We start from the raw sequence: 21,249 nt of genomic DNA, 5'->3' as shown, positions 1-21,249 counted from the left end.
ATGAACTCTTCGGTGACGTCAGACGCATGCTGCCCGCTCTCCGCCTTGACCCGAATTCAAATGGAATAACCACAAACACAGTTCATTTTATTAATGATAAAAAAGGCACAAGTGTATATCACGTGGATTAGAATATGGGCCAGACTTTAAACAAATATATATAATCAATAAACTGAATGTCTGAAACCTTCTGAACTAGCGACACACCACAGGAAGAAATTAGAGGCCTCGGCAGGGGGAGTATTTCCGGGGTATAATGAAAAAAACCAAACATTTTTATTTTAAAAGATTTATAAAAATGTTGCAACATCTGAGCCCATTTGCTGAAGTGTTTCAGCTAACAGTGTTTACAGAAGGTCCAATTACGCGGATGAGTTCGGTGAGATCAGACTACGTGGAAAAATACTGACTGCTGGAAAAATAGAGCTTATATTGAAATGCTTATTACTGAGGCCTAGCTAAGAATGAAAGCATTGGGCTTGAAGGGAAATTTAAGATACAATTTAGACATCACATGTGTATGTATGTGTCTTTTCCTTTGCACAGTGTGATGCTAAATAGCCTTTATTGTACCCATTAAAGTTTCTGTCCACACACCTGTTGCCCTTAAGCACTTTGAACATTTGCTTTATGTTATGTCTGAATAAGATTTAATTTAAATGATTAAATGTTGTCCACCGTTTGTATTTAGCACCTTGTCCCCGCCTCCAGGTGAGACCACGTTCATCTTCCTCTCTGTGGGTTTCCACCAGGTCGAGCTCGGCGGTGCAGTTCCTCAGTGCGCCCACTGGTCGGCGCTGCTCACCACTCAATGTGCTCAGTGAGGCGCTGAGCTGTGATGCTGGGCTGCAGCTTCTGAGATTAGATAAGATAAGATGAATCTTTAATGATCCCTTTGTGGAAACCCGGTCAATTTCGGCATCAATGATGAGCCCACATCCCAATCAAAGAGCAGCCGGATTGATTTGGGAAATTGCTTATGTGTGTAACAGTTGTTAGCGATGTCAAATATGTTATACAAGGCATATAAATACATTGGATCTGATGATAATGTACATATTGGACATTAACACCTTGTTAAATGTTAAACTGTGTTCTCAGGGAAGCTTTATGTAGAATATGTGATCAGGTTTACTCACCGTGCAGTGAGCGCAGCGATAATCCTGAGCTGTTGTGTTTTTATCTCTGTCTTAATTCTCTTTAATGTGACGTAATTGAAACGTTTGATTTCACGCTGTTATTCCCTCGTTGTGTGGCCTGGAAACGTTAATAGAATTACGTCGAGTCTGTTTTAATAAAATGCATAAATAAAGAATAATGAAGACAATCGTAATAATCGTCCAGTCGTGCAGCAGGAGGCCTTTTTGTTAATGAGGTTTTGTCCCCTCTAATTCATCCTCTGAAAACGTGGATTGGCCACACGGCCAACACTTTAATTGCTCCCATTGATTGATAGTATAAAAACACAACAATGCAGCCAGGCACATAGCCCGGGTGGTTTCCCCCCTATAAGAAAGCTGGCTGAGTGAATTGGGTGTAGCTGTGTCTGTGTGCGCCTTGGCCAATGGAACCAGATCCTCCCTGCAGTGCGTAAGAGCGCGATTTAGGATTTAACCAAGTCTTTGCTGCGGGGCTGGCTGCAGTCTTCACCAGAACCCGACGGCCCGAGAACCTTTAAACAATGCCAGTGTAGTTTTCTCACCACTCTGGAGTCAAGACTGCCTCGTTTTTTGTTGTTGTCGCAGATAAAATAAAAACAATCCCACGCGTTTCTTCTCGAAGTATGACTGGAGTATTCGACCGGAGGATCCCGAGTGTGAAACCCGCAGACTTCCAGAGCTCCTTTCAACTCTCCACCATGCACCATCCGTCTCAGGAATCTCCTACTTTACCCGAGTCCACCGCCACGGATTCTGGCTACTACAGTCCCGCCGCTGGAGTCACTCACGGCTACTGCTCGCCCAGCGCCAGCTCGTACGGGAAGCCGCTCAATGCCTACCAGTACCAGTACCCGGGTGTAAATGGATCCGCTGGAAATTACTCGACAAAATCCTACACTGATTACAGCTCGTACACGACCCCCGCCTACCACCAGTACGCTGGGACTTACAGCAGAGTGCAAGCCCAGCCGAGTCCACAAGGTACGGGCCGCACATTTATCCTTTCTACCAAGAGCAGATTATTAGTTGATGTCACCGAAAAACTTATTAAACAACCGAAATGTCAAATTTTGCAGCTTATTTTATAATTTCTGTGCGTTTTTTCGGGCTTTTACTCGCGCGTAAAAAACAAGAAATGCGCATTTTGAAGCTAAAATGTTTAAATAAGGATTTAAATGCTACTTTATAATTGAATAAAAAGTGATTAAAAGTTATTTTTAATCATTATGAGAAGATACGTGCTTTCCTTTGTGTCCTTCTTGTTATAATTTGGTTTATGAAATTTGATTTGCTTGGAATTAAGAGACATTGGAGAGGATTCCTGTCACAATTATGTATAAATAAAATATATTTTTTTTAAAAAAATCTCCTTGTTATAAGCACGCATTCTGATTCTTGTTACGGTCATTTTCTACAGAAAAAGAGATAAGCGAGCCCGAGGTGAGGATGGTGAACGGCAAGCCGAAGAAAGTGAGGAAACCCCGGACGATCTACTCGAGCTTCCAGCTGGCCGCCCTGCAGAGGCGCTTTCAGAACACACAGTACCTGGCGCTGCCGGAGAGAGCCGAGCTGGCTGCCTCGCTGGGACTCACGCAAACACAGGTGGGATTTTTACATCGGATTTATGTCTAAAACACTTTTGTTGTTTTGCTGTTTTTCCTTTTTTTTTTTTTTTTTTTTTTTTCTCCAATTCCTTGTGGTTTAAAAATAATGCCCGTCTCGGTGAGCGTTGTTCCCATGCGCCTTTACGCACCGCGCCTCCACTAAATCCACGGTTTTCTGTGAATTCTGCGAGATATTAACGTCGCTGCTTGTTGCTCTTTCCCAGGTCAAAATTTGGTTCCAGAACAGGAGGTCAAAATTGAAGAAGATCATGAAAAACGGCGAGCTTCCACCGGAGCACAGCCCCAGCTCCAGCGACCCCATGGCGTGCAACTCCCCACAGTCTCCGGCCGTCTGGGACACACAGGGCCCCTCCAGGCCGCACAGCCTACAGCCACAAAGCATCAACACGACGGCTTCTAGCTTTTTGGAAACCTCGGGGTCGTGGTACACCTCAGCCGGCAGCTCCATGGCTGCCCACCTGCAGACCCCTAACTCGATACAACACTCGTTGGCTCTTGGAGCGGGGACGTTATATTGAGAAAAGAAACAGAAAAAAAAACCCTGTTGTTCATTTCAAATCTTTTTTTTTTTTCTCTCTCCTTCTATGGGACTCGTGTTCAAATTTCAGAGGAATATGCAATGTATTTGATGACAGTCATAGAAGAAAACGTGTAAAATGTGTAAATGTGTGCATGTAATTTATTGCATTTTGGAAGACTATTAAACGTTTAAATGGACAATGGAACTTTGAAAACCTCCGGCCTCGCCGCAGTCTCTTGTTATTGTAACCCTCTGCTGTGCACACTGAACATCACGACAAAGACTCACGCACATAAATAATGTTCGGGAGCCTCAGGTGACATTTTCCGTGCCGGGGTGTAAATCACGGCCGCTCAGCGCGCAGGTGAACCTGTCGTAAATCTAACCTTGGTCGCTCTCATCGCCAGTGGCACCGACAGAACACGCGCACCGCGTTATTTTCTATATTTTGCATTTTGAGCATAGACACATTTCATATTCAGCTTTTCATGGTGAGATGAACACTATCTGGCTTCTTGTGGAAAATCCGGCTTTATTTTCTTTGTGATCAGGAGAAGTTTACTCCTCGTTTACTGCGACTGTGTGGAAGGAAAATGAATTTATTAAACACAAAGAGAAAATGTTTGTAGACTCAGAGGAAACATGGCGTCCACGTGACACCGTGTCACATAATAACTGCACTCACCTTTATCGAATGCAGGTGATTTTTAACTTGATTGATTCCTTTTTTAAATATTACGGTTGTGATTTCTGCAGAGTATCATGATGAAATATTTCATGTGGATGATTATTGTATGTTAGTAGGTCATACTGGCTCATTTGTTTGAAAGTGTTTATTAAATCGGATTCATGGTGATATAACAGGCGTTTTAACCAAATGCTTTATTTAGATGAAGCCAAATTATTACAACCCCCCCACATTATTTTACTATTTTCTCCTCATATTTAATATTCTGAGGTCGTTGGGCCGTCTTTTTATTATTACCACAGCAGAACGATCACCTTCTTTTTCTTCTTGAATCATTCATGCTGTGTTGGAGGAGAACCTGATTGAGCTTGCAGCTCGTCTGTAAAGTAAAATGCCTCTCCTCTGCTCGCAGCAGACAGTCTGCAGTCGCTCTCGCTTTGTGTCCCCTACAATTAGCCGCTTTGAATGGCAGAGAGGAGGCGAGGGGGGCGGCACGGAGATCTGAGACAATCCGCATTCCTGTGGGGGTAGACCGGCTCCAGAGCTCTGCCACTCCCGGCCGCAGCCCACCTTCCGGGTAAAATGAAAAAAAAAAAAAAAAGAAAAAAGAGAGAAAGAAAAAGAAATGAGGAGGGAGAGAAAAGAAAAAGAAAATCCTCCGTGTTATTAGCAGCCAGTCAGAGCAGAGCTGCAAGACCGCTGAACAAACCGCGCCGGAACCACCAGAACCAGAACCAGAACATGGATCCGATCTGATCCCACCCGGACACACGCGCGCATATCATACAAGTGTTCCTGCAAACAAGCATGTTGCACACACACACACACACACACACACACACACACACACACACACACACACACACACACACACACACACACACTGCTGCTGCTCCTGACCCGCACACTGACCCGTGCATGTCACCGTTTCCACCTGACGCAGGATCCGGTTCCTCTTCCTGATTGCAGTCTTCACACACACACACACACACACACACACACACACACACACACACACACACACGACGTCAGCGTGCTCGTTCTTGTTGTTTTCGGCCCTGATTTCTGCTTTACAGGCTGAATGTTGGGCCCGTAATTACAACCGCGCGCAGGTCACTCGAGAAATTTGGGATCTTTTTGTTTTTATTTCTCACGTGCGCGCTCCTGAACACTCTGGCTCTCGTTCACAGAAGCACACACACACACACACACACACACACACGGGCCTTTATATTATATCTCTCTCATAAACACACACACACACACACACACACACACACACACTAGTGGAGCCATTATATCGAGAGCCCCCGTTTATTTCCAACCGAACATTTTCCACTCAGCTAGTTTCCCCCCGTTTTGCAAATCGAGTCTAAATAATGACAGTTAGCTTTACTGGACAGCTTCAACTGTAACACTCCACAATAATTATTCTCCAGGATTAGGGCCTCCATTATCATAATCTGGACATTGACAATTACCTATAATTTGCAAAGATGCGCTTGGTTCTTGATTGCAGAGGGCTTTTTTTTTTTTTTTTTTTTTTTCAGGCTCGCCATCACTAAACAGTGACAGTAATAACAGCTAATTTTGCAGGCAATATATAAGAGCTTACCGGGGTGTGCAAACACTTTCCCACCTGGATTTGCTTATTCAACCACCAGCAGGCGCGTTTTTTGGTTACTCGGTGCTCTGGAGGAGCGGAGGAAGGTAAGGATGAGTCTTATGTTCTCTGTCCTGTGGCTGCTCCTGGTCTTTCAGGAGGCTGTTGCACTATGGCTGAAAACCTGGAGTCGGCAGAGAAACGGAAGGAGCTGGTGCTTTTTCTTTGATTCATTCTGTTATTATTTGTTGGTGTTTGGATTGTGGATGTGGTTTAATAAGCTGTTCAGGCGCTGAGAGGTATGTAGTCAATGTGGCGATGTGTGAAATCTTATTAGGTGCTGCTTTTATCCGAGAAGCCTGCTTTATATATATATATATATATATATATATATATATATATATATATATATATATATATATATATATATATATATATATATATATATAAATGCATATATAATGCATCAGCTACTGCTTCACAGAGCAAGAAGTGACACGTTCCTTCCTGCGCGCCCATCCCCTGATCTGTCACTCTGCTGCATTTTACCTCTATCTATCTATCTATCTATCTATCTATCTATCTATCTATCTATCTATCTATCTATCTATCTATCTATCTATCTATCTATCTATCTATCTATCTATCTCTCTCTCTTCAGTCTGATTCAGCTCATCAAAGCCTTTTTTCTTTTGGTTTGGATGAAACGCGTCACTTCTCGGAGCTGAACGTGTATTTATGAGCTGTGTTGATGTTTACTCCGGCGCGGCTCCGGGCTCCCTGCAGCCTGCACATCAGATCTGGGTGCACATGGCCCAGGAGCAGCACAGGGGCCCCCACTCTGCTGTGGGGGGGCCCCCAGGTAGGCTGAATGTGCGCCAGTGGGACATCCGCGACTTGACAGCTGCATGAAGCTTTTCAGCGTTATAATTTCAGATAATATCCCGAGCGCTCGCTCTTCTCGGCAATTTGTATATGAATAACCGAATAATTTTCCCCTTTGTTCCATCTGTGCTACCTCAAATCCAAATAAAGATGCCTTTTAGTATTAAAAGTGGTAGAAAATTACAGGTAATTATCTTTGACGGTAAAAACGCTGTAATCAGCGGGCTACATCAAAAATTACCCTAATTATGCCTGCATTTATGAGAATGGAAAAAAAAGCCTCACTTGGATAAAAACCCACAAATTGTCCCAAATATCTCCTTCATATTGAACGCCGCTGCAGCTGGCTGCTTTGTTCAACATCGATCCCGCGGAGCTTGGCATTTAACGGCCTGCATTAGGACGGAGAGAAGGGAGAAAACATTTTGTCAATACTTCTAATAATTGAGGGTGAAATGACAAGATGAGCTGGACCTGGAGCAAATGTCTTTGGAGGTGAATGTAGGCAGCAGCGGGGCAGGGTAAGTTCATTTCCTCCCGTGTGGAGTGCATTTTGATCAGTCTATATACCGTCTCCATCAGCCACTGGGCGCCTTTTTTTGATTTATTTAAAATGTTTACTCGGGTGAAATGGAGCTTTTCACTGAGCGCTGTGTCTTCAGCTTATGTTCATGGTTTCTGGAAGAAGCTTGTGCGCACCAGGGGGACGGGAAATAGGCCTGTGATGGTGTGATGTTGGCCCAATATGAAGCATTAAAGAGGGGCCTAGTTCATTCCTCTCTCTCTCTCTTTTTTTCTGTGGAAATCATTCAACAGCAGGCTTCTGTTTTGAGTCACGATTTACTCAATCTGACAAAACATAAAAAGTGTATGTACAACTAAAATCGCAGATTATATTTACAGACAGACAATTTGCTTGGTTTTGCATGTTGGAGAAACAACCAAAAAAAAAAAAAAAGACAAAAAAAAAGAAAGAAAGAAAAGCAAAAGGAGAGCAGTCAGGAGGAGTCCAGCATGGCTGAGAGGTTCAGGTGTGTGAGCAGTCTCTCTCTCTCTGTTTCTGTCCAGATCATATTTGGTATATTGACGTTCAGATGTTGACATGAATGAAAGATAACAAAGATGTGAGCTCACTGAACTGAACAGCCATGTAAAAAAAAAAAAAAAAAAAAGGTTAGTTCCCTTGTCCGTGTCATCACACCGAGGCTTGGCTGCAGTGTTTTTTTTTATCCTTCAGCATCCAGTCTGTGCGCTGACACAAATTGTAGGCTACGTTGGAAACTGCATGGCGGAGATCCGGGAGAGAGGAGGCCCCCCTCGTCAGTCTATCTCTGCATCGAGTCCTGATGTGGGGAGGAGTACCAGTGAGAGTAGCCGGGCATGTAGCTGTTGGCCGGCATGTTTACTCCTTTGGAAGAGGCCGAGACGTCCCAGATCGGAGGGATGGTCGGGGAGCGCGGGGACAGAGACATGGAGCCCGGGATGGGGTCGGTCTCGTGCACGTTGCCGCCTTGCTTGAGCAGCTTCTTGAACTTTGACCTCTTGTTCTGGAACCAAATCTTTACCTGCGGGGGAGAGAGGGCGCGCGTAATTAGTGGAGCACGTGTGGATAAATAGGCGTGTGAGATATCAGATGAGAAGAGACCCCCCCAATAAAACAAGCAAAAACACAGAAGCAGAAATCAATCATAAAAATATCCTATAATTCTACAGCATGATTTCAAAGAGCTCAGGCAGGAGTGTGACCCCCTCCTCATACCTGCGTCTGTGTCAGTCCTAGCGAGGCAGCCAGCTCGGCGCGCTCCGGTAAAGCGAGGTACTGTGTTTGCTGGAAACGGTGGTTGAGTGCTTGAAGCTGCAAACTGGAATAAATTGTCCGAGGTTTGCGAATCTTCTTTCCTTTTCCATTAAATCGAATTTCCCCGTTTTCAATCACCGTCGTTTTCTGCTGCTCTGCAACAAAAACAAGTAATGTTATTATTCAGAAAAGCCTCCGCACGTCCTCCCTCCTGAGCTGCCTGCAGACACTGTTACTATTTAAAAAAAAAAAATCCTTCAAGATGGAGATAAATTCAGATCGAAACAGTGTAAATAATAATAATGATAATAATGATAATAATAATGAAACTGAGGAATTCTTCCTGATAAACGCTGCCGGTCTCACATTGCCTGTAAACGCGGCGGCAGCCACAAACCTCATACGCTGTCATATTTAGGATATTGCTGGTAATGACATGTCAATTAAATGCTAATTACAACATTCGAGACGTGCGGGCTGCCTAATTTTCACGAGTAGTTGGGTGAGGACTGCGCGGTCGTCATGATCACACCCCGGGCATTAAAACAAGGTTTTTCTGGAAACGGAGCGGACAGCAAAAACAGGCTGAGAACAGGCTGCAGCTCGAATTGTCCGGTGCCATTTACGCACGGGTTTTCTCTTCGATGGTAATCGCCCATCTACGCTTCAAAGACCATCCGTCCGAATTTCAGGAGTGGCCGCGCGCTGGCTTGGGCATGACACCCCGGTTCGATCCCCCACCGAGGGCCAGCCGTATTAAAAGAAGAAGCGTCGGAAGGGAAACGGACAAAAAACGCCGCATCGTTTTATTTTTTCTCCAAATGTGGGTCTCTTACCTGTGCCGTCTAACCTTGTCTGTCCTCCCGTGTTGTTGTGATAGGATGGCAGGTACGGGCTGTGGTGGGGATGGCTCACGTAGGGGTAGGGTAACGACCTGTTGTAGGTGTTGGTCCCGGTGTACGGGCTGTTGTCGTGCTGGTGGTGAGCGTGTGAGCCGGAGTGGAGACAGTGCAGCGGGTAGTGGCCGCTGGCCATCGACGGGGAGCTCTGCTGTGAGTGCGACTGCTGCCCAAACTCCATGAAAGCAGACTTGGACGAGTCCTGAGCCTCCAGACCGTCAGCCATCGTAGTCATGGTCATCATCGAATTTTCTGCCTTGAGAGCACTCACCCCCCTCTCTCTCAAGACCAAATCGGTTTTTCTCTCTCTCGCTGTGCTGTTGTCTCTCTCCCCCTCTCCACCGCGCGCAGATATTGTCCTATTAAACACCCGAATTTTCCAGAGGCGTCTTTATTTCCCCCCCTCTCGTCCTGTGATATTCTCACTCAAAGTGCCGGAAGGTAGGCATAAGTTAAGGGAGAGATTTTTAGGTGGATTCTGTTAAAATTGAGCCCTTGCTTCCAGACTTGATGCAGACACTACAAGTAAAATGGTTTGTCTCCAAAGGGCAGCGCCTCCCGATTGGTCATCCAACCCAACGTCATCAGTGCTCTGCGCTTCACGGAGACTTGAGCTGGAGTTAACCCACCTTACCAGCTCCCACCGCAGCTATGGGGGGAAATAATATATGGTGGGAAAAGACGCTGCATAATTCCTACAGACGAGCTACACAACAGCTCTTTTTGGAGGACGATCTCATTTTTTCTTTTCTTTTCAGTCCAAATTACGCGCGACGCGCGACATATAGCGCGCTTTGCTTCCCAGCCCGAGGAGCCGGCATTCTATATGTGCCTCTTTCTTTATCTCAGCGTTTAACTCCTCCTCTCCACAGGCATTAATGATTTATAGAAAAGCATCACACAAACATCTCGTTGGAGAAAATAAAAGTCGAAAGTGACTTCCAAACCGAACGACTTTATAAATTATTTACAAGATATCCATCTTCACACGTCATCTGTCATCGTCTGGAGGGATAAACACATTCTAATTAAATGTATAAACATGCACAAATGAGTGTGGAACAATCCCAAAAGTAAATAAACATTAAGATAAATTTTATTTTTTAGAGATTATTCTTATTTACGCTGGAGAGGTGATCTGGTTTACGTCAAAGAATCTCCTGACACAGGTGAGAAGAGGCCTCCGGCTCCACGAATCACAACTTTTGCACGTATTTTTGCGCACATTCTTGATAAGTTTTCCTGCTCTGCAGTGCAGTCTTTGCTCTGTTGCCTCCTAATGAGCAGCCCCCCTCTCTGAGCACCCCCACCCCTCTTTCCGCCTTGAGAGTAACATATATTATAACTGCTCATTCCTCCTGGGGGCTACTGACCATATGATTAAGGATCTTCAGACAATTCAAAATCCAGCACATGTGACACATCAAATAACAATATGCCTGAGGTACAATAGGTTATTTTGCAGATAGAAGGGTGGATACGGAGATAAACTGACAGTGTCTTTTATCCCTCTTGTAATTTGAGGCTTGATAGGGTCCTCAATATATGTAAATTATACAGTTTGCCTCTGAGGGCTGCGTTGTTCGATTCGCAAATAAAGAATAAAAATTCTCTTTGCGCGATACGTATTCAAATCATGTTTCCACCACAGTTTTTTCGCCGCAGTTCAGCGTGTTCACCCCCCACCCCCCAAAACCGACAAGAAAAAAAAAAAAGAGAGGAGACGAAAAATAATTATGGTTGCAATCAAGTTACTACGAAAACCTATTTGATTAGCGGCCACACTTTACTCAAATTGCAGCTATAAAATTAAGAACAATTCGCCTGTAATGATTATGGACTGGATTTATTTTGGGAGGGTGGAATAAAAGTGGATATAGCATAAATTATCCCCTAATTATACGCCAGTGTCGCCTCAATTATCCTCTTATCAAAAATGGTTGTCTAAATGCAGCGTTTAGTTTCAATTTTCTCCTTTTCTGTAACAGGAACTTGGTACCTTGCTATTATCGTCAGCTACGGTTGTTATTTACTTTGTGGGGATTTAAAAAGTGCACAACCCAGCCGGATAATCATTTTTACAGCAGCGGACCAAGAGAGGAGCCACAGAGGCAGCGGGGCGAGAGCTGCGAGGCATCCACACGGACTGCCTTTCATTCTTCCCACTCTCAGTTCATTTTAAAACTTGATTTTAATAATTATAATTCGAGGAGCTTCTGTTGGGCTGCAGGTAAGAGCTTCTTCCTGATTGATGTTACTGCCTCTGATAATTCCGTGTCTTTACGCACAGCGGTGGTAGCGCGGCCACGCATGCAGACCCGGTGCAGGAGTCGGCAGCACACCTCTGGTCACCCCTCAGTGATCTGACATAGTGGCCAATTCCCCTGCTCGCGTTCCACTTGGACACGCAGAAGAGAAACCAGATCCTATACCTTCTCTAATCGCCCTTTGAGAGCCACTACAAAGACATGCACGCTTTTTTTTCTTCTTCTTCATCTTTTTTTTATTTATTGCAGTGATGTTTCCTCCCGCGGGGTAAAATCTCCAGGCTAGATTGTATGAGACGTCTTTATTTATTTGTATGTGTGTGTGTGTGTGTGTGTGTGTGTGTGTGTGTGTGTGTGTGTGTGTGTGTGTGTGCCACCGCAGGATTATTAAATTGCGGGATAACCAGTCCAGTGCGGGTGATGTTAAAGTCTCGGTGTCCCGCAGGCGTGTTCGGAGGCTCCCTGAGATTAAGTGAAGTGGTGAAAGAGCGGATGTGTTGGAGCAGAGAGAACATGACACACTCGACCTGGCTGCTTTGGAGAATCTGTAAGACGCTGACAACTGTGTCTAATCGTAAAGGCGCGCGGAGGATCCACGGGCCTGTGCGGATGTGATCACCGGACAGATTGTTTTTTGTTTTACGCACATCTTCACCTGCTGCATCCTTCCCTCCCTGCCCCTATTAGCAGTTCATAGCCTTGTTCCTGGAGAGAAACGATTTTGTATTTGACTTCGTCAAAAAAATGTCAATCACAAAAACTGAACAGCATTCAGCCGCAAATCTAGAAATCACTTTGTCCCTAAGTAGATGATTGACCTTCAGCACAATCAATGGCCGTGGCGGTTTAACAGAAGTGGTCTTTATTTCCAGCTGTCTTATAAACGCTGATGAATGACTCTCTAAAATCACTCCAGGCCTGGGATTTCCCTGACATCCACCGACTGATGCATGAAAACTGAGACCATTTTACATCGCGCTGTAGGTGCAACCTGGCGTTATTTAACGCTTAACACGGTCACTGTCAGTCTGAATATTATGAAGGCGGGAGAGGCGATATTTCGGCCCTGATAAGCTCCTTTACGCACACGGGTTAGATATATATATAAAAAAAGATAAAATATAACCAGCCTCCTCTTTTCTCTCTCTGACTGTGTGTCTCTTTTAACACCGCATGTCTTTCCTGCTACATCTGGCCACATGTGTTAATCATATCTGAGCGTTAAGTTCCAGAGAGACACAGGTCGTAATTGTCGCGTTTGCGGTCGGGTCCCTCTAACAGCTATCGACCGGTTCGCATGGAAAGCCACCTTCTCCTTGGCTGCTCGGGGACCCGGACGGTTGTGGGCGCTGAGGCTTGTGTCACTGCAGAAAACGAGAGGCCGCTTAAACAACATGTCTCTCCTTCTTCGTCTCCACAACGCAAAAGCCAGTGGAGCTGCACAGACAGCCAGGCGTCGACGGCTCTCCATCTCCAGGCAGCTGTTAGGATAACACGGTTCATTGTAGTTGCATTCATAGACACATGACACACACACACACACACACACACACACACACACACACACACACACACACACAAACACACACACACACACACACACACACACACACACACAAGCCCCCCCCCCCCTCCCAAAAACGATCGCCGACCAGCCTTCAATGCTCCAGTCGAGTTCACCCGAGCCCAAATGGTGGCGCGCCGCTTTTACGCACGTAAATTGCGCACGGCGAGCTAATGCAAACCCACTTATGCACAGCTTTGATGTGTGTTGTAAAAAAAGAGAAAAGCGTGCAACTACACGAAGAAAAATAAATTAGTGCGGTTTTGTCATAAAGAAAACCGCGTGCTGGCGGGCAGGCGACTGTTTACAATAAGTTTTGCATCATAAATTAGGATCGCATTATCTCTCGAGTAAATAGAAAAATTGGCATATGCATGGCCCCCAGGTGCAGGCGAGGGCCTTCGCCTCGGATGGATCCAGAGGAGCGTGATGGTTAGTGGGAGCTAAATGACCACAAATAAGCAGAAGGCCTGCACCAGTGAGTCTTCACAGCCTCTCACGGACTTAATGGATTGAATTTGGCACGGATGGAGCTGCACTGGTCCCACTCCCTCCTAATTAAGACCGCTTGTTTCTCTTGTCGCCTTTCTCTAGCTGCATATTTAGCTCCACCTGAGTGATTGCGTTGTTCGGTTTCCTGCACAGTGCATATGGTTTTTACATATTTCATCGTTTGTTTAGAGGCGGTGAGAGGAGAACAAGGCCGATGGAGCTGAAATCCAGCCACGAAACGCAGAATATGAACGAAAACAGCGGAGATGGGCAGATAGCCTCGGATTTCTGGAAACATTACCAATATTATAAGACAATATAGGGAGAAACGTCTGAGGGGGAAAAGACAAAGGTTTTAATTTGCTGTATTTGTTTTATCGCCACACAGCTCAGTAGTTTCATCGGTTTGGGCCCGCTGACGCTGGACGCGCTCAGGACGAGAAGCCAGTAACAAAAGAAGCTACATCCCAAAAAGTTGATCCGAATTTTATGTTGGTGACAAATAAGACTATAGTGAGAGAGGGGTTTGCATTGGTCCACCACCCACCCACCCCTTTCCCTTCTCTCGACTTAATACGCGACATTATTAGGTCTGACAGCACAGTGGTCGGTCTTGAAGGAGAGGATTTGGTCGATAGATGACAGACAGGAAGGCCAGCAATCATGGGCTCTTTTTTTTATCAGAATGTACTGTTCGATGCCGTTTATCCCTGATGATAGAAAATTGCTCTGTTGCCAGGACGCTGGCGCTGAAATAGAGGGCAGGAGCAACATTTCCATTTTCCAGTTTGAAAGCCATTGAAATGAATTAGTAAAAAATGGAGGGAAAAAAATAAAAAAAAGGGGGACGAAATGAGAAAGAATCCCCTGGTAAACAAAGGGGAGCAAACAAAGATACCATTTTCTTTTCGCAGAGAATCCACCCTCCTCATTTCCCTGTTTTTTTGTTTTTTATCCTGTCGTCCTGCAGCAGCAGCAGCAGCAGCAGCAGCGAGATGCTTTTTACTTCAACAGTTGCAAATCACATGCTTGGCTTCTAATGTAGTCCGAGGCCCGGGCCTGTACTTCAAAGGCAATCATTTATTTTCCTGCAACCTCCTGGAATAATTAGAGCGCCTTTTCATCCGTCGTGACAGAGAGAGAGAGAGAAAAAAGAGAGAGAGAAGAGAGGAGAGAAGAGGAGAGAGAGGCTGAAATTAAGAAAGACTTGACAACGAGGAGCATTAAGCAAAATCCAGAAACATTTAACCGTTTGGCAAACGAACAGAAACGTGTCAGAGTGGAAGAAATCTGGCAACACACACAGAATACATGAAATATACCAGACCTCCATTATTATTATTATTATTATTATTATTATTATTATTATTATTATAATGTTGCATCGCCAGTTCGTTGTTTAAATCTTCTTCGTATCTTTCAAATACGTCAACACACTAAAATTAAGAATTACGAATATATTATAAAATGTAAATACGAGATAAAATATTAATGCACGATGTTTGAAAACATGCACATCGTGTCAGGGTGGAGGATATTAAAAGGCCTCCATCGGGCTTCTTCTTCTTCTTTTTTTTTCTTCGTTATGGGAACATAATTATCTGTAATCTGGGGATTATTTATCAGACGGATCCTGCAGTGAGGCCATCATCAGTATACAGGGGGAGGTGGAGGAGGTGGGGGTTCGGTGTGTGTCCGAGCAGGCAGGTGGTTTAAACCCCTCCACACGCTGCATGGAGCCTGATGGATGGAGACATGACACCAGAAACACTGGATTATAGAGGAACCTCAAGAAAGGATGTGATGAATCGTGTTTGTCGTTTTGGGAATTCACGGTGATTAAAATTGGCTGGATTCTAAACGAGGCTTGGTGCGTGTGCGAGGGGATAAAAGGATGTTTCTCCTGAATATGTGAGAAACAAATGAAGCCCATCAGGCCCACACATCTCATGGTCTCCCACCTCACATGTGTCCTGTAATATGTAGACAAACAGCCCCGTCATCTTATTATAAACTGAGTTATATGCTCTCTGAGGTCTGCATGGACTCATGTCAACACACTCTAATGGGATCAACCTGAGTAAACATATATATATAATCTTTATAGGATAATAATGAAAGTGAGGCTTTAAAATGTGGAGCATATGGTGGATAAATAAAACCACTGCTGACCAATTAAGAGGCTCATCTGCAAATGCAACCAGATGAACCTCATAAAAGACAAATAAACACAGAGAGAGAACACAGCTCTGCACGTAGAGCTTTAAACTGGCACCACGGAACATAAGAGTACATATTATACAGGATAAACATGAACAAAACAGCACAAACTAATAACCAAACAGTGTGTGTGTGTGTGTGTGTGTGTGTGTGAGTGTGAGTGTGTGAGAGAGTGTGTGTGCTCCAACAGGAACAGTCCTGGTTCTCAGATAGGAATGAATGCCCCGCTGGAGAAGGTGCTGCACACAATAGCCAACACTGACTGCAAAATAAAAGAGGTTGAAATCTAAGAGCAGAGCGGTGTGAACTGGAGTGTAAAGAAGGTGAAGAGAAAGGGAGTCACACCTGGTGAGATACGGTGAGGTGGGCGAGCACTTGTCGTTCTCAGATGCTGCTCAGGTTCTCAGGAGCTGTGGGCCAGAGGAGTCAGGTGATAGCTGGAGACCTTTGTCTGCTGCAGCTTTAGACACACCTACCTGAAACTGCATTTCAGACCAGGCCGGGTTTTGGTTCAGGTCTGCGTGCTCTGCACTCTTTAGTCGTCGTCTTGCACACAGAAAGAAAGATGGACTGGCAGAGTAAATGATGTGCTCAGCTGGGGAGCAACTGCAATGCAAAGATCATATTCTGATTCTGTTTCATTCATTCCTGGTTATTTTTGCACTGAGGACAAAAGAGAGAAACATTCTTCTCCAGGTGCAAAAGTGCAAAGAGCTGACAGATGATCTGTTTTCAAAGTAAGAACAAATCAGATCGGATTATTAAAAGGTTTTATTTCTTCCACAATTCAGTTCCGCCTGCAAAATAACATTAAAGCTATCAAAGCAGCTGTTGTGCACATTTATATATATTTATCATACATGTTGCACTCAGAAACAACCTGTGTGAAAAGAAAAAATGGCTCTTTATTTGTTGAGCTGCGGCTCTTACCTTCATCATCATCATCATCATCATCATTATTGTCATTATTACTCTTATCATTATGATTATTAGCTGGCTCTTGAGGTTTATTGTGTTGTTGCTCCTTCTGCTGCTAATATCATCATAATAATCATCATTACATTCATCTAATTATTGTGGCCAGTCTTAAAAATAATCCCTAAAAACACAAACATGTAGAATAAAATATGAGGAGAACAGAAAATTACAGAAGAGTTTTGTTAGGGTTTTATTTTAAAGACAAGCTAAAATCTACACAGGGACAAATTGAAATGTCACATGGATAAATAGGATACGCTTAATGTACCCAAATGTTGAGTAATAAGATTAAACATTAAGATTAAAATGAGCAGCCTTCTTTCAAATGTTCTGACTGCAAAAAAATAAAGACTAGCAGACAGAATGTGATCATGTGTCGGCCTCTCAGATTCACTGACCTGCAGCTTCATCACAAATGCAAAAGAAATCAGGAAGTCTCCATTCTTGAATCAAACTACAGAAAAATCACCTGGAAATCCAAACATGAGCTTAGTTAGAGAAACTGTAGAGAACCTGCTGTGGGACACTCGTACGCCGGACAGTCCAGAGTCCACTGAGTTAACAAACCACAGATCAGAGATCAGCTCAGAGATTTGGCCGAAGGATCACGTCTACAGCCAGACTCATAATATCATAGTTATTAATTTGTTGGCTGGAAAGCCCTCCGAGCCTTTATTTTCATTTGCTCTGAACTGTCAGATTGGAGTGGAGAGATTTTTTAGGACCTGGTCCATTTTGGTGAAGTGAAGGGAGCCAATTATTGTCACCATTGCCCTTGAAAATGCATTACGCCTCACCTGAGGGCTCACTCAATCAAAGAGGCTGAAGGGGCGATTAACAGATGACTTCTGACCTTAATCCATCGCAGAATCAGCCAAAAGAGCCAGACAGCAATCAACATTTCTCACCCGGCTTCATGCTGCAAACTTTCTTACTGTTGACATCTGACCTGGGGCTTCGTGGTGAAGTTTCTGGGTTCTGGACCACAACGTTGTCTTTGGTAAAAATGGACTTCTGAGTGAATCAAAGAGCGATTTCAGGTGTCAGTCACTCCCCTTAATTTCTATGAAAAATGTGTTAATTTTTTAAAATTTAATTGGCAACATTTCACTGAAAGTCCCATTATTCAGCATTTATTATTACAAATAGACATTTAATAAATGTTTAATGTCACTGTAATGCAGCTGTGAGCAGATACAAGGACGTTTAATATTTGTCAACAATAATTTTCTACAGTGGATAAAATATTTTGTGAAACTGCAACAATTGGCCGATTAATTCAAGAAAGAAATGCCACATATTCTGATAAATCATTAATAATTTCTGCAATTTCTAAAGCAAAAATATCAAACATTTGCTTCTTCCAGCCTCCTAAATATGATGATCTGCTAATTATCTTCTTTAAAAGAGTCTTTGTGTTTTGGGCTGCAGGTTGGACGCAACAAGACGGACATGTTGGGCTCTGACAAAGTGTTCCACACATTTAGACTATAATAATAATAACAATAATAGTAATAATAATAATAATAATTGTTATTATTATTATTATTATTATTATTATTATCATTGTTGTTGTTGTTGTTGTTGTTGATGTTGTTGTCAGAATAATCGTCAGCTGTAGTCCTGTTTGTCATCATCAGTTCATACAGCAGCCTCCACAGGAAGTGTTTCTGTTATCGATAAATACATCCTAACATTTATATCTTCTTCAAACTACATTATAAACCATTCATTAAATGCTTATATACTGATTATAAATGCTAACTGGGCCCTATAAATAATAAATACAATTGAAAACTTAAAGGTGCACTGTGTAGGTTTGGAAAATAAAATTAAATACAGAAACTAAATATTTACCGTAAATACAAATATTTATTTGATCAAAATATTTTCCATCAGTGAATAAATGATCTGTCATTTATATAATAATTCAGTCATGATAAAAAAATCAATCAATGGAAAATGTTCTCTGGTTAAAATGTCTTCCCAAAAACGACAGAGTGCACCTTTAAAAAAGACCAACAACAGAAGAAGAAGAAGAAGAAGAAGAAGAAGAAGAAGAAGAAGAAGGAGCGTCATCATGTTGCATCGTCACACCTGAAACACTCTGAGTCGCAGTTGATTGGATCTAGATGAGCTCACTGCGCCTCGTGTGTCTCTGGTGGTCTGTGAGCACGTGAGCTCAGCCTCCTCACCTGGATCCTCTCGGACCTCCTCACATGGAGCCTCTCGGACCTCCTCACCTGGAGCTCGGGCCTCCTCACATGGAGCCTCGGACCTCCTCACCTGGAGCCTCCGGCCTCCTCACCTGGAGCCTCGGACCTCCTTACCTGGAGCTTGGGCCTCCTCACCTGGAGCCTCCGGCCTCCTCACCTGGAGCCTCTCGGACCTCCTCACATGGAGCCTCGGACCTCCTTACCTGGAGCCTCTCGGACCTCCTCACATGGAGCCTCGGACCTCCTCACCTGGAGCCTCCGGCCTCCTCACCTGGAGCGTCGCGTCCCTCCGCTGAATAATTAAAATGAGACTCTGGTGTCTGATTATAGCGACAAATTGATTTAGTAGAACACGCTCGTGACTAACTTCTCCCCCTCTCTTTGTCTCCCTGTCTCCCCCACTCCCTCCCTCTCTCTCCCCCATGCGCATGTCCAGCCGCTGGTCCCCCCTCTCTTCCTCTCCACACTCCTCTTCATACCCACTCTACCCCTCTCTTCCTCTCCCTAACCCCGCACCTCCTTACCCCCCCACTCCCTCTATAGGTACACGCCTCCAGCCCCCTCTTGGCAGCTCCATCTCCTCCTCGCCTCCCTCCCTCCCTCCCTCCCTCTCCCCGGTTGGTTTCCACAGCTGTGGTGAGTGAGGGGCAGATGACCGGAGAATTGGCCCCTGGGAGAGCGCTGAGCCATCCTGGTGCTATTAGGCTCGTGGCTAATAATAGGTGTTTCAGACCAGGGGAAGATCAATCAGGGGGAATCATGGGGAATGTTCGGAGCAGCGCTTTTTACACATCGGCCCAGATGGATGAAATTACACTTGTCAGTTTTTAGTTGCATTACTCCAAATTGGTTGTCTACTCTTTTTTTCTCCCTCCCTCGCTTTCTCTCTCTCACTCCCCCCTTTCCTCGCTCCCCCTCACTCATGTGTCAGCGGCCTGCTGGAGGGTTCGGCGGTGAAATCCCTGTCATTTTTGTCTTTTCCCTGTTTAGCCCTCCGCAGACAGACTCCGCTGCCCGCACATGCACTTAGCAGGAATCAGTTTAAGATGTTGTCTTTCGCCAATTTCCATGTTAGAGGCGAAGAAGTGCGCGGCTGACGTGCTGCATGTGGAGCACAACACGCCGACTGATCGATCACTCTGACTGTTTCGAGAATCAATTCATTATGATGCAGCTGCTTTCTTTGTTTTATTATAATAATAATAATAATAATAATAATAATAATAATAATAATAATAATAATTAATATTATTGCAAACTGAATATTTGTGGTGTTTTTCTGGAGATGTTCCTCTCTGAAGGACATTTATTGCACACAGATATCTAAATATATAATCTATCCTAGCCCTGGTCCTGGTCCTGATTCTGGTTCTGGTTCTGGTTCTGGTTCTGGTCCTGGTCCTGGTCCTGGTTCTGGTTTTGGTGTGAAATGAAATACACAGTGATTCAAACTTAAAGGTGCACTACGTAGTTTGGGGGAATAAATTTTAATCAGAAGAGAAAAATGCTGCTTTTCTTTGTTTATATGTGGCGGAACCTGCCATTATTCCCCCCTGAGGAAATGATTATTTATTCAGTTATAGAAACAATAAGTTTGAATTATTAGCGTATCCATTTTATTTAGATATGACCTGTGTGAGTTGTGTGCACCTCTAAACCAATCGCACACCTGTAGAATGAAATGATTGTGTTCTTGTGTGATTGTATGAATTTCCAGGCTGTCTTAATAAAACCCGTTGTGTACAACTCTCCCTCTCTCTGGTGTTCATTTGAAACGTGCAGACATTTTTTTTATGTTTTAACGGAGGCACGTGAACAAAGATGATCAGGAGGAGGAGGTGCAGCTACATCAGGGTGCCCCTCCTCTCCTCTCCTCCCCCCCTCCTCTCCTCCCCCCTCCTCTCCTCTCCCCTCCTCTCCTCTCCTCCCCCCTCCTCTCCCCTCCTCGCCCCGTCGAGCCGAGCTTGAGATGATTGTCGGACCTGTGCTGCGGGTTCTGTGCGGCTGCAGGTTGACAGTAAGGTGAGGCGGGTTCGTGCAGCAGATCATCGGAACCTCCTCATGCTCCTGATGTGTCGCATGATAAACGAGCACAGCGTGTCAGTCAGGAGCACAGGTGAGTGTGGAGGCTGAGGTGTGTTTGTTTCTCCTGACGAGCCGCTGACAGACTCACACGCTCGCTGTTTACGACGCTTCCCTGCAGCTTGTCCTCACATTAGCAGCTTCCCCTTGATGTGGCTCCCAGCTAGGCCCCCCCGGCTCGAGGGGGGGTCTGGTATTGATATAGTAAAGTGCTCGCTCGTGTCAGACAAGCGGCCACTAGAGCCTGCCACC

The 21,249-nt window shown here is 44.5% G+C and overlaps 2 protein-coding genes and 1 long non-coding RNA gene across 3 annotated transcripts; 2 read left to right on the top strand and 1 right to left on the bottom strand.

The window, feature by feature from the left end:
• Positions 1 to 1,499: 1,499 nt before the first annotated feature.
• Positions 1,500 to 3,519, top strand: dlx5a (distal-less homeobox 5a). Its single transcript, XM_030411580.1, has 3 exons — positions 1,500 to 2,141; positions 2,578 to 2,762; positions 2,989 to 3,519. Exons 1-3 carry the CDS (start codon positions 1,784 to 1,786, stop codon positions 3,301 to 3,303), a joined length of 858 nt encoding a protein of 285 aa, XP_030267440.1. The 5' UTR covers positions 1,500 to 1,783; the 3' UTR covers positions 3,304 to 3,519.
• A 2,972-nt stretch (positions 3,520 to 6,491) lies between these two features.
• LOC115577722 (uncharacterized) lies at positions 6,492 to 20,665 on the top strand. Its single transcript, XR_003983264.1, has 2 exons — positions 6,492 to 7,002; positions 19,352 to 20,665. It is a non-coding gene; the product is annotated as an uncharacterized LOC115577722 (long non-coding RNA).
• Positions 7,442 to 10,840, bottom strand: dlx6a (distal-less homeobox 6a). Its single transcript, XM_030410613.1, has 3 exons — positions 9,116 to 10,840; positions 8,241 to 8,434; positions 7,442 to 8,046 (listed from the first exon to the last, which is right to left on the bottom strand). Exons 1-3 carry the CDS (start codon positions 9,420 to 9,422, stop codon positions 7,807 to 7,809), a joined length of 741 nt encoding a protein of 246 aa, XP_030266473.1. The 5' UTR covers positions 9,423 to 10,840; the 3' UTR covers positions 7,442 to 7,806.
• Positions 20,666 to 21,249: the final 584 nt, after the last annotated feature.

The sequence above is a fragment of the Sparus aurata genome, chromosome 3, assembly GCF_900880675.1.
Source record: "Sparus aurata chromosome 3, fSpaAur1.1, whole genome shotgun sequence".
Taxonomy (NCBI): domain Eukaryota; kingdom Metazoa; phylum Chordata; class Actinopteri; order Spariformes; family Sparidae; genus Sparus; species Sparus aurata.
Note: the sequence above shows the minus strand (reverse complement) of the source record. Positions and strands in the feature narration are given on the sequence as shown.